Genomic DNA, 12,576 nt, shown 5'->3' on the forward strand with positions numbered 1-12,576 from the left:
TGTTTTTTGCCAAATTTTCTTCGTTAGTTATATAATTTTTGTTTTTGAGAAGGTTTTAAAAATACATCTTCCCTAATCTCTGACCTACTGAATCAGAGCTCTGAGATTTGAAGTCTCAGGTTATTTGAATGATGATTCAGGTCTGAGAAGTCTGTTCTAAAGGAATTTTTAAGACCAACCTTAAATTAAATCCAATTAATTGCTAGTTTGATATGTGCTAGGTACTGTGCCGGGCACTGGTGAGAGAAATGAATATGATATAGTCTCCCTTGGAGGATCTCATAGACTAGATAGTGGAAGGGAAACACTCATAAAGAAATCATTGCAATATCTTGTGACTGCTAGTGTAATAGAGATGTACACACAGTGCTAAAGGAGCACTAAAGAGTGACTGACTGTCTAGGAGAATTGTACCTGGAATAGATTGGTATACACTGTTCCTAATAGAAGCAGAAGTACGCATTTAACAAATTCTTCACGAAACTCATTTACTGAACTCTCCTTCCTGAGAAGAAATAAATCATGAGTCTAACTATGAATGTAGCCCACTTGTATTGCTTCTTTGCTTAGTTTATTCTTTGATATAACTTCCAAATGTCAAGTTGAAACTACCATGGATATCTATGGATAATGATATTTTCAGTGTGAAAATATTATCATAATTATGAGCATATTGTGTTTTGCGTGAAATAATGTCATTCATGTAATTGACAGGAGAGAAGATAAAAGTCAATAAAAAGAGAATTATTTATTAAAAAGGTCTAATGTTACAAGAACAGTACACAGAATTATTATCTGACTGTGCCTTCCACACGGTATATACCCTTATATATAGTACATATATACAGATTGTATACAATATATTTAATGGTTTGACATGGGGTCCACGGTACCTTCATTTGAGTATGCAAAACATTCACTTTCATGGAATCTTTAATTATGAGAAGTGTTTTTTTTCTTCATAGTTCAATTGACATTATATAAAAATACAGTCTCTTTAGTGATTTAAGACTGTGTAGTTATTATCTCATCCAAGAAAAAGCTCACTCAGTATTGCAGCTGAAAAATAATGTACCTTGATAAGGAATGCTGTTTTGTTTGCTTCAAAGTAACAAGTATGCAATATATAAGTACATAAACACTTCAAACCTATTTTATAAAATAGGTCTATGATGCAAAATACATATTCTGTGCATGTCGAGTAAAAACATCCCATATCTTTGATTCCTGTAAGAATACAACATCAGACATTCTATATTTAAATATTCTGTCAGATATGTACCATCCATCAGCAAGTTGAAAATATTGGTTGATTTGAATTTGCCATATACCAACATTATATTTTGGGGGGCTTTGTTTTATAAGAGTTGTAATAATAACTTGATTCTTAAAATCTTTCACTAAGTCTTGTATAAAACACCATGAAAAATGAAAAAAAATGGTTTAATTAATCAAATATGAAGTAAAAATTATTGCCCATTCTTAAATATTCTTGCTTTTCCCCCCAGATGCACATTTTGCTCCTGCAAGCTGTACCACACTCAGGAAAGCTCGTATTTTGCCTGCCTAATAGTTAGCAACCCTCTGTCTGCAAAGTCCAGCCTCTCCTGCTACAAAGGAGGTGATCAAGGAAGGCCACTGACTTCAATATTCACCATCTGTAGTAATTTACTATAATAATATGTCTTTAAATATTAAAAGACTAAGATAGTCTTTTAAATCACTTCTTGTTTGTTTGGGGGTGTCTTAGACATAATTTCCCCCAAAGAGAAGAACTAACCGGCATAAATAGTTGTACTGTGGCTCTGAAACTGATCTTTCAGGATGTTCAGAACAGAAACTCCAATCTCTCCTTTGATTCTACAGAAATTGACCTCGAGAGCCACACGTTTGAGCTCAATATTGCTTTGTTTGGCTTGCTATGAAAGATGAAAGCAGAATGAACAGCTTTAGATTTTATAAAAGAAATTGCTTTTTGTTCTCACATTAACATTACCTGTTAGTATCCAGGCTGTTTTCTGGCACATGACTTTGCAATTACTCTCCCTTCTGGCATTGTCCTGGGTGTGATGCAAGTCCTCATGTTGGTTAGAACTTCTGTAAAATATCACCTAGTAGAAAACTTGCACCTTGCTTTCTAACAACTATCTCAGATCAGTTAGGTCCAGGTTGACTCCTCCAAATATTAAATGGGGTTTACCTTGTACTGAGGGCAAGTTTCCACAGTTTAATTTTTAAAAAATCAATTTATCCTAGAGATCCTCTTTATTTCTACAGTTGGTAAGATTTTATAAGTGGTATGTGATGCATGGAACTGTTTAAACATAAAAATTTGTTTGTTGCCCTGGCCGCTTTTGCTCAATGGTTAGAGCATCAGCCCGTGGACCAATTAGTCACTGGTTTGATTCCAGTCAAGGGCACATACCTCAGTTGCAGTTCATCCCCAGCCTTGGTCGGGTAGTGCAGGAGGCAACTAGATGATGTGTCTCTCCCACATCGATGTTTCTCTCTTTCCCTACTCTTTCTCTCTTCCTTCACTCCCACTCTATCTGATGATAAAGAGGAAAATATCCTCAGGTGAGGATTAAATAAAATTTTTTTTTTTTTAAATTGTCATGCTTGAACCATTTTAATTTACAGGCTATATTTATGCATAATTATTTGCACAACAATTTTCATAGTCCTTAAAATGACTTGCAATTAGAAGAAAACCTTGGACATAATTCAACCTCTGTTTTGGCAGGAGGTGGGGAAGTGGGAAGCTAAGCCTGTATTCGTTTCATTAACAAGTTAGCACCCTTCACAGCAAGTCAGTGTCTGCAGTTTTTAGTAATCATATTTTTTGTGACTTTAAACTATCTTTTGTTATTAAAAATAAACATTTACTATATTTGCTGCTAGGTAACATAGTACTTAATGAAAAACAACATCATTTAAATTCATTTGGACTCACTTTCTATTTCTCTTGCACTAATATAAATGGCTTATTCCCTACCCTAATGACTTGCTCTAGGGATGCATATAGAATAGCATATTGACAAATTTTGCTATTTCACTATGCAATCATACAATATTTTTCAAGAACATTTTTGTATACTTATCCTATAATGGCTCACACATCTGAAGTATTTTTCGTATCTCCTTCCATTTGGACAATTGAAATATCAGCCAAAGGGAAAATGAAAAACAATAGATTTAGAAACTTAACCAAAGTTTTCACTGTTTTATAATTGTGTTTGAAACAGATGTGCTAGAAACCACTTAGTTAATGAATGGATGGCACACATTTAGGGTCATCAGATATTAAATAAAATTCCAACATATTAAAAAAGTAAAGAATACATTTGACAGAAATTACCTTTTCTTAAAAAATCTTTACATAAAACCTGCATATTTTTATTGGACCAAGAACTGTCCTCTCCATTGACAAAAACCAAAGAAAAACCTGATGGATAAATAAATTCCCCCCAACCTCCTGTAAGTGCATCATGTGTCATCCCAAGTTTTTAAAGCTCATCTCAATGTCCTGGGTCTCCACTTACAGTACACTATTCACCACTATTATCAAAACAAAGGAAAGAACAGAAAATTAAGTCTTCAGTTTTCACCAAGAGGTTGAAGGAATCATCAATGCCAAGAGTAACGTTACTGATGAGGATATGGAGAGAGCGTGGAGGGTTGACTGAGCACTAGTGATTTTTCCACCTGTGAAAAAAGAGAAGCCATAAATGGAGCAAATTATTTGGGTGTTACTTGAGCTAGAAAAAGAGTTGTTTTCAGGTGTGTAAGACAATGCCACATTGGTCCTGTTTCTAATGAGAGTGTCCCTAGTATTTATAAAACAAGATATTTTCTGGGGTTCCCATAAGTTTTATGGAGGGCAGAAGTATATGTGGAATACTGTATTGAAAAGGAAATTTCATGTTTATCAAACACACCAGGAGTTTCAGTGTAAGTTTCACCAATGAGGCACTGAAGGAAAACATCACACATTGCAAGTACGAAAAGTAAAATTATTTATATAGTATATAGTTGAGGGCACAGAGCAAAAATAACTTGTAAAAGTTTGTGGCAATAAGAATTGATCATTTAATTACTTCAGCCAATTTTTCAATTTAATAATAACATTATTTAATTTATTTAAAGGTCCTTGATTGATTTGACATTTCATTTGAGAAGGCTTAAATTCAAGATTCTCATACCAAAGTTGCCAAAAAAGAGCTGTCTTTCATCAATCTTACAACCAAAAGTTCTTCCTTCTTGAGACCAAAAAACACTGTATGCAGTTAATGTATAAGATGGTTGTTTGCTTGAACTCACTGATTTGAATTGATTAGTTTGCAGTAGTTTTCATAGCTCTACATGATCACAAACTAAGTGCTACCCTTAGATTTAACTTCAGGAAAGGTTCTTCAAGCCAAAAGTCCTCTGAAGTATCATCATCATAATTTATATTTAATGAATGCTAACTATACAACAGGCACTGTAGTAAGCCCTTTATACATATCATCTTATTTGATCTTCACAACAGTAAGTACTTTCTATGCATTAAGTACTATTATTTATCCCCCTGTTACAGATGAAGGAATGGGGCTTAGAAAGATTATAGAACTTGCTTATAGAACTGAGCTAGGGATTAGTGGAATCAGATGCTATTATGCATGGTCTCTCTTAAGACAATGATTGGCCTTGGTTAAAACTTTAATGATAGATTAAAAATAAAATCTACCACTCATTTTGGAATTATTCTTCTGTCATGTTATCCTCTCTGGCCAGATTAAGTATTCCAGCATTCTGGGTGTGATTTTCATTACAGAAATGGAGTCACATTTGTTTTCCAGATGTTTACTTAAGTGCTAAAGAATCATTTGTTTAGTAAGCCACACACATAAAAAAAGGACACATCTTTGCTTTGCAAGTTTTTACAGCTAAGGCACTACTAAAACCTATTAATCAACATACTGGCAGATGTTACATATCTTTTGACTTGTACAAAGCGGGGTTATTGAGAAGTGCCTGGCTACATGTGAACTATAAGAAAGGCATGATGACAAACCTTTGCTAGAATGATATGTGCATGCTTAATAAATAAAAACTGAAAACATTCTTTCTATTTATTTGAGTGGCTGTGTCCTTGTTAAATCAACTTACACGACATTTTACAAAAACATCTCACTTGCAGAATACTAAGTAGAGTCCATATCTCATTCCACATAGAATCCATAAAGCAAAAACACATTATTTTGGTGTAATAAAACAAAACAAAACAAAAGCCACAGCCACAGCATTGAACTAAGTTCTCGTCCCAGCTGTAAACTAACTTGCTATTTCATCTGAGCAAGTGACTCACTCCTTAGGCTTTCAGTTTTTGGAAAATAAGGATGAAACCGATCATTGCTCATGTTTTATGGTCTAAGGTAGACAACAGTGTGAGATTTCACTTTATAGAAACCCAGGAAAGTGTTGCACTGGACAAAGCATTTTAACTAAAACACACAAGTTGACCTTCCCCCACCACCATGGAATAGAATTTTTGAGTTAATTAAAATATAAATGGGAGAATCAAGGTCTTTATAAGTACCTCCACGCTTGAGGTTGATCTTATTCAAATGATACTTTAGAATTTGACTATGTTAGGGTTTGAAAGGAAACTCTGAGTGCAGAGAATAATAAAATACCTAACTCATAAGGTTGCTGCAAGGAGAAAATAAGATAATATATGAAAAACACCTAGTGTAATGCCAAGAAGATAAGTAGGGCTCAGTAAAGGCTCTTTGTATTGTTGTTATTAGAAATTTGAGATTAGAAAGCAAAGAGAGTTGTCATCATTTTCACGTCTCAAAATAATCTTGTCTTTCGAGGTGCTCTTCAAGATTTGACACATTAAACAGTTCAGTTGTAAATTAATCAATGTCTCATTATTACTTTTCTTTGCTCTTAAAACTATACTTTTATAAGTGAATTATAAAGTATATTAACTTTTGTGTGGCCACAACATATTCAAATTCTTAAGTCTTTTCATCTGAATTTTTGAAAGAGTCAAATTTTCTGCATCTTATGTTTTTTACCTTTAACTTTTCCTCTTGAAATAATTTTAGATGTGCCATAAATTTATAAGAATAGAGCAAAGAATTAATTGGTTCCTTAAATGTTTGTGTTTTATCATTCTTGCTTTATTATACTCTCTTTAAATATGTAAATTTTTCTCCTGAACCACATGAGAGTAAGTTGCATATATGATGCATGTTACCCCTAAATACTTCAGTGCAGTTTGGAAAAAATAAAACATTTTCTTATATAACACAGTATAATTTTTAAAAACAGAAAATTAATGTTGCCATAATATCAATGTACAGACATTATTCAAGTTTTGTCAATTGTCCCAATAATATCCTTTATCTCATTTTTGTACTTTTATGCAAAAATTTACATATCAAGAATTATGTCAATAGCTTTTCTTCAAAGTTTCAGTCTATCTTATTATTTTATTTCCTACATTTGCCTTCTATCACAATTTATGGTATAAAAAAATTCATATGCTATACTTTTGGTCTTAAACCAAATAAATATTTTGAATATAATAGAGGCACATTCAGATTCCTACAGGATATCACTTGATACTTCTCTTGAGATTGACAATTCTGGTTGGGAATAATTGCTCAATAAATAATGCTTATAATTATCCATTAATTAAATGTTCATTAAACACTTTTTATATAAGGCTTTAATGAAAATTGCTTAATACTTTCTTAGTTATATATTTGCATATTTAATTAAATCCTTTGCTTCCTATTTTGACTACCTCAACGAAATGATTACTTTCATCCAAATGTGTGCCGTCTTCCCTTCATTTAATCAGTTTCCCTTGCTGGTATAGTAATGATTACAGTGGTCTTGAAGATAGGCATACCCAGGTTTGAATTGTGGCTCTTCCACTTAGTAATAATGTGATCTTAGGCAAGTTACTTAAATTTTATCTGTAAAATACAAATGTGTAATGCCATCTACCTTATATGATTGTTACTAAGATTAAATAAAATGATATATGTAATTCACTTATCACCATACCTGACATATTTTAAGGACTCAGTAAAAGCTAGAAATTATTAATATGGCTAACAACTACAATGTCTGAGTAATTCCTGGGGATCTAATGTACAGAATGGTGATTTTAGTTAATAATATTGTAGTATATACTTGGAAGTTTCTTTTTTTTTTTTTTTTTTTATCCTCACCTGAGGACACTTTTCCATTTTTTGTACAGATAGAGTGGGAGGGAGAGGAAGAGAGAGAGAGAGAGAAACATCGACGTGAAGGGACACATCGAGTGGCTGCCACCCGCACGACCAACCAGGGCCGGGGACAAACTGCAACCGAGGTACATGCCCTTAGCGGGAACCGAACCCGGATCTCTCCGGACCGCAGGCCGATGCTCTAACCGCTGAGCCAAACCGGCCAGGGCTATACTTGGAAGTTTCTATGAGAGTAGATTCTAAATGTTCTCACCACAAAAAAGAAATGGCAGTTATATGATTTGATGGAGGTGTTAACTAATGCCATGGTGGTAATCATTTTGCAAAATATAAGTGTATCAAATCAACACATTGTACACCTTAAACTTACACAATGTTATTTGTCAAAGTAGGGAAAAAAACAGCAAAAATACAATTATACTCAATAACGTATATAATTTAGTTTGAAACTAATACACATGATCAAATTTTAATTTTAAAAAGCATTCCCTTTGAACTTTCCTGTCCCTCAAGCTCCATTATCTAATGATAAGGTTAGTCCAGACAGTAGAGAAATAGGTATGTCAAACTAGAGCAATACCAGTTTCAAAGCAATATTTCAAAACCCAAATAGCAAGGTACTGCTTTAGGCCAGAAAAGGCCAGGGAATTTCACAACTAAGGACATTCAAATGAAAACGTCATCTCCTTTTTTGGGTTTATAGAAATTCTACAACTTGGGGCAGAGTGAGAAAAGAGAACTTTCAAAATCTCTGAACCAGGCAATCCATCATATTAATTTTCATGAGCTTTACACCATATTGACACTTTTGGTGGTCATCAAATTAAGCCTATTTTGTCAAAACTTACCTGAATATGACGGTACCCTGATCTGGGAACTAGCCATTCCATCCCCTCCTTCACTATATGCTCGGACTTCAATGATATAGACTCCAGCATCAGGCAGTGGTACTACTGCTTGAGGTTTCTGTGTTTCAATAACTTGACTGTTACTGTGGCCCTCTTGCCTATAAAAAACCTAGGAATAATAATAGGGGGTTAAACATTTGTTATTCAATTGAGGATTTCAAATGTTTATTAACTGTCTGAGCTATGTCACACTCTGAGCTAAGTACAAGGAGCTTATAGCTTAGACAGACACATAAGCAAATGTATGATTATATGCCACAATTGGAATTATATAGAAGGTGCTATGAAAGTACAGAAGAAAGGGTTTAATTCTGTCTGGGGGTTAGGGAAGGCTTTTCAGAGGAGGTGATGCCTGAGCTAAACATTTAAAGATGAGTAAAATTCACCAGTTGTAAAAGGGGAGGAGAACAATTCTAGAAAAAAGTAAGAGAAGATTAAAACATACATCTAGCCCTGGCAGGTTTGGCTCAGCGGTTAGAGCGTCGGCCTGCGGTCCTGAGAGACCCGGGTTCGATTCCCGCTAAGGGCGCGTACCTCGGTTGCAGTTTGTTCCCGGCCCTGGTCGGTTGTGCGGGTGGCAGCCACTCGATGTGTTCCTTTCGCATCGATGTTTCTCTCTCTCTCTCTGTTCCTCTCTCTCCCTCCCACTCTACCTGAACAAAAAATGGAAAAATGTCCTCGGGTGAGGATTAAAAAAAAAAACATACATCTAAGCAATAAGAAACCATGTCATTGGAGTATGGAATGGAGAGAAGACGTGTGGGAAGACACATGAGAAACGAGGCTCGAGTAGAATGTAGTGAGGGCAGACCACTGGGAGTCTTTCATTCCCGGCTACTGAAGTAAACAGTATCCTGCGACAGTAGTCAAAGTTGTCATTTTTAAATCATTTGAAAGAAGTAAAAAGAAAATTTGATAAATATATCAATAATAAAGCCTTAACAATGTAGGACGTGGCTAAGAAGTTAAAATTTTATTAATTTTTACTTTAGTGATTTCTTTCTTTTTGGTGAACTGGTATTTGAATACATTGGGTAGCAAAGTTAAGCCTTTCTGGATATCTATCTATGTACTAGAATTGAATATGTATTCATGGCAGAATTTCAGAACAATAAATTAGAATGCAAAATTATCCTGTTTACATATCAAAATACTAAGGTCATAGAGGTTATGTAATTTATACAGGCTGATGTGGCTAGCTAGTTAGGGTAGAAATTACATTAGGTTAGTATTCTGATGATCAGCTCAGAGCTATTTCACTATATTGTATTGTTCCCACTCCTATACCTCCAGTAAACCTTTTTTGGGGGTCTATTAATCAAGTAGGAGTAGTTAAGATATGTGAAAATGCATTTTTATTCAGTTTCATTGTTTCTGTGCTTTTTCATAATTGTTGGGTTTATAATATGATTGCTTGGCATAGTGCAAAGAGTAATGGCTTTGTAATCATACAGATCTAGATTAAAAACAAATCTGCAAAATAAAAACAATTTTCTACATATTCGTGCGTGGGCAAATGTGGGCAAGTTGCTAACCTTGCTAAACCACAAGTGTCTCTACTGTAGAGATAATAAACTTGTTTTACAGTTCTGTTAGAATAAAATGAGGGGATGCATATGAAATACCCAGCACAGGACTTGGTGCATGGTAAATGCAATAACAGAAAGCTATTTCTCTCCTTCATCATTGTTGTTAATCGTCAGCATTTCGCATTTGCATCACAAAATACAGACTGGCTTTGAAACCTAGACAAAAATTTATAGTATTTTCTAATAAAAATGTGTTTTCAGCTTGAATTAACCTACATATAAGAAAACATACTTCGATGAAAGCATTATTTTTATATATTGAGGCCTGCCTCTACTTGATCTTTCCTTCCACATTCTGGTGATGTATGCTCCTTCCATTTCAGTTCCTTTATCTTTTGTGATTTAAACTTAATTCATGGTCTTGGGAGAAACTGTATAAAAGTATATAACACATGCAATAATTGTATCTACTAAAATTCTTATAGAGAAGGAAGCCATAGCCTCTATGTAGTTGCAAAGTGATGAGAGCATTACTGAATATTTACTGGGCATCTCATGTGTGCCAGGCATAGTGTTTTCTACTAGAGATTCATCAGAGAACAAGACCACAGAGTTTCTGCCCTTGTGGCACTTATAGTCTAATGCATAGTAAAGACAGGTAACAGTGCAATGAGGTGTAATAGGCATTTTTTTTAAATTATTTTTATTTGTTTTTTTACAGATGTTTCTCCATTTTTCCACATTGACAACCTCCTCCCCAATCCCCCCACCCAATCCCCAGCTTTGTTGTCTATGTCCATTGGTTCTGCATACATGCATATAAGTTCTGTGGTTTATCTACCCCCCCTCCCAAAACCCCCTCTCCTGAGGTGTGTCAGTCTGTACCCTACCTCTATGTCTCTGGATCAATTTTGTTCATCAGTTTGTTTAGTTCATTATATTCCACAAATAAGTGAGATTATGTGATATTTGTCTTTCTCTGCTTGGCTTGTTTCACTTACCATAATACTCTCCATTGCCCTGGCCGGTTTGGCTCAGCAGTTAGAGCGTCGGCCTGTGGTCCCCAGAGACCCTGGTTCAGCTCCCGCTAAGGGCATGTACCTCAGTTGCAGTTTGTCCCCAGCCCTGGTTGGGTTGTGTGGGTGGCAGCTACTCGATGTGTCCCTTTCACGTCGATGTTTCTCTCTCTCTCTCTCTCCCTCCCACTCTATCTGAACAAAATATCAAAAAAAAAATGTCCTTGGGTGAGGATAAAAAAAAAAAAAACTCTCCAGGTCCCTCCATGCCATCTCAAAGGATAAAAGATCTTTTTTCTTACAGCTGTATAGTAGTCCATTGTCTATATGTACCACAGCTTTTTTATCTACTCATCTACTGATGGACATTTGGGCTGTTTCTGGATCTTAGCTATTGTAAAAGTGCTGCTATGAACATAGGGTGCATATATTCTTTCTGATTGGTGTTTTAGGCTTCTTAGGGTATATTCCTAGAAGTGAGATCACTAGGTCAAATGGCAGTTCAATTTTTAACTTTTTGAGGTAACACCATAGTGTTTTTCATAGTGGCTGCACCAGTCTGCATTTCCACCAGCAATGTACTAGAGTCCCCATTTCTCCACCCCCTCGCCAACACTTGTTGTTTGCTGATTTGTTGATGGCAGCCATTCTGACAGGTGTAAGGTGATACCTCATTGTTGTTTTAATTTACATCTCTCTGATGATTAGTGATGTTGAGCATTTTTTCATATGTCTCTTGGTCATATGTATGTCCTTTTTGGTGAAGTGTCTATTTAGGTCCTCTGCCCATTTTTTAATTGGGTTCTTTGTCTTCCTTTTGTTGAGTTGTATGAGTACTCCATATATTTTGGAAATTAATCCCTTATCTGATGCATCATTGGCAATTATAGTCTCCAATAGAGTGGGTTCCCTTTCCATTTTGATGATTGTTTCTTTTGCTGTGCAGAAGCTTTTTAGTTTGATGTAGTCCCATGTGTTCATTTTTTCCTTTGTTTCTATTGCCTTAGGTGTTGTATCAGTGAAAACTCTGCTGCATATAATGTCTGAAATTTTGTTGCCTACATTTTCTTCTAGGATTTTTATGGATTCACGAGTCACATTTAATTTTTTTATTCATTTTGAGTTTATTCTTGTGTATGGTGTGAGTTGGTGGACTAGCTTCATTTTTTTTGCAAATAGCTGTCCAATTTCTCCAAGACCATTTATTAAAGAGACTGTCTTGACTCCACTGTATGCTCTTGCCACCTTTGTCAAATATTAATTGAGCATATGGTCTTGGGTCAATTTCTGGGTTCTCTGTTCGGTTCCATTGATCTATGTCTGTTCTTGTGCCAGTACCAGGCTGTTTTGATTACAGTGGTTTTGTAGTATAACCTGATATCTGGTAATGTGATCCCTTCTACTTTACTCTTTTTTTTTTTTCAAGATTGCTGTGGCTATTCAGGGTCTTTTTCGATTCCACATAAACTTTTGGAGATCTGTGAAATATGTCATTGGTATTTTGATGGGGATTACATTGAATCTATAGATTGCTTTGGGTAGTATGAACATTTTAATGATGTTAATTATTCTTCCAATCCATTAAAAGAAATAGAGGAAGATGTAAAAAAGTGGAAGCACATACCTTGTTCATGGTGTGATAGGTAGCAATAGGAAAACATATTTGATGGTAAAGCAATACACAGAATGGGTACTTAATCAAGATTTGAGGATGCAGAAACACTTCTTGAAGGATGCCTAGAGCAGTTTCTTTTGGCTTAAAAAGGACAATTGTATCAGGATTTATGCTTCTCATTTTGACTGTAGCAGTGTAATGAATTAGAATTCTGATCATCCACATGAGATAATTAGAAAGCAAATATATGGAAAT

General features: G+C 35.0%; 1 protein-coding gene across 1 annotated transcript in view; it reads right to left on the reverse strand.

Annotated features, from left to right (window-relative positions):
* Positions 1-3,098: 3,098 nt before the first annotated feature.
* Positions 3,099-12,576, reverse strand: part of CNTN5 (contactin 5) — a 900,389-nt gene continuing 890,911 nt past the window's right edge. Inside the window, exons 25-26 of the mRNA XM_036258335.1 lie at positions 8,102-8,270; positions 3,099-3,705 (exon numbers count right to left, since the gene is read on the reverse strand). Coding sequence (XP_036114228.1) covers positions 3,605-3,705; positions 8,102-8,270 — 270 coding nt within the window. The 3' untranslated portion in view covers positions 3,099-3,604. The remainder of the gene's footprint in view (positions 3,706-8,101; positions 8,271-12,576) is intronic.

This window comes from Molossus molossus, unplaced genomic scaffold, assembly GCF_014108415.1.
Source record: "Molossus molossus isolate mMolMol1 unplaced genomic scaffold, mMolMol1.p scaffold_m16_p_13, whole genome shotgun sequence".
NCBI classification, from domain to species: Eukaryota; Metazoa; Chordata; class Mammalia; order Chiroptera; family Molossidae; genus Molossus; species Molossus molossus.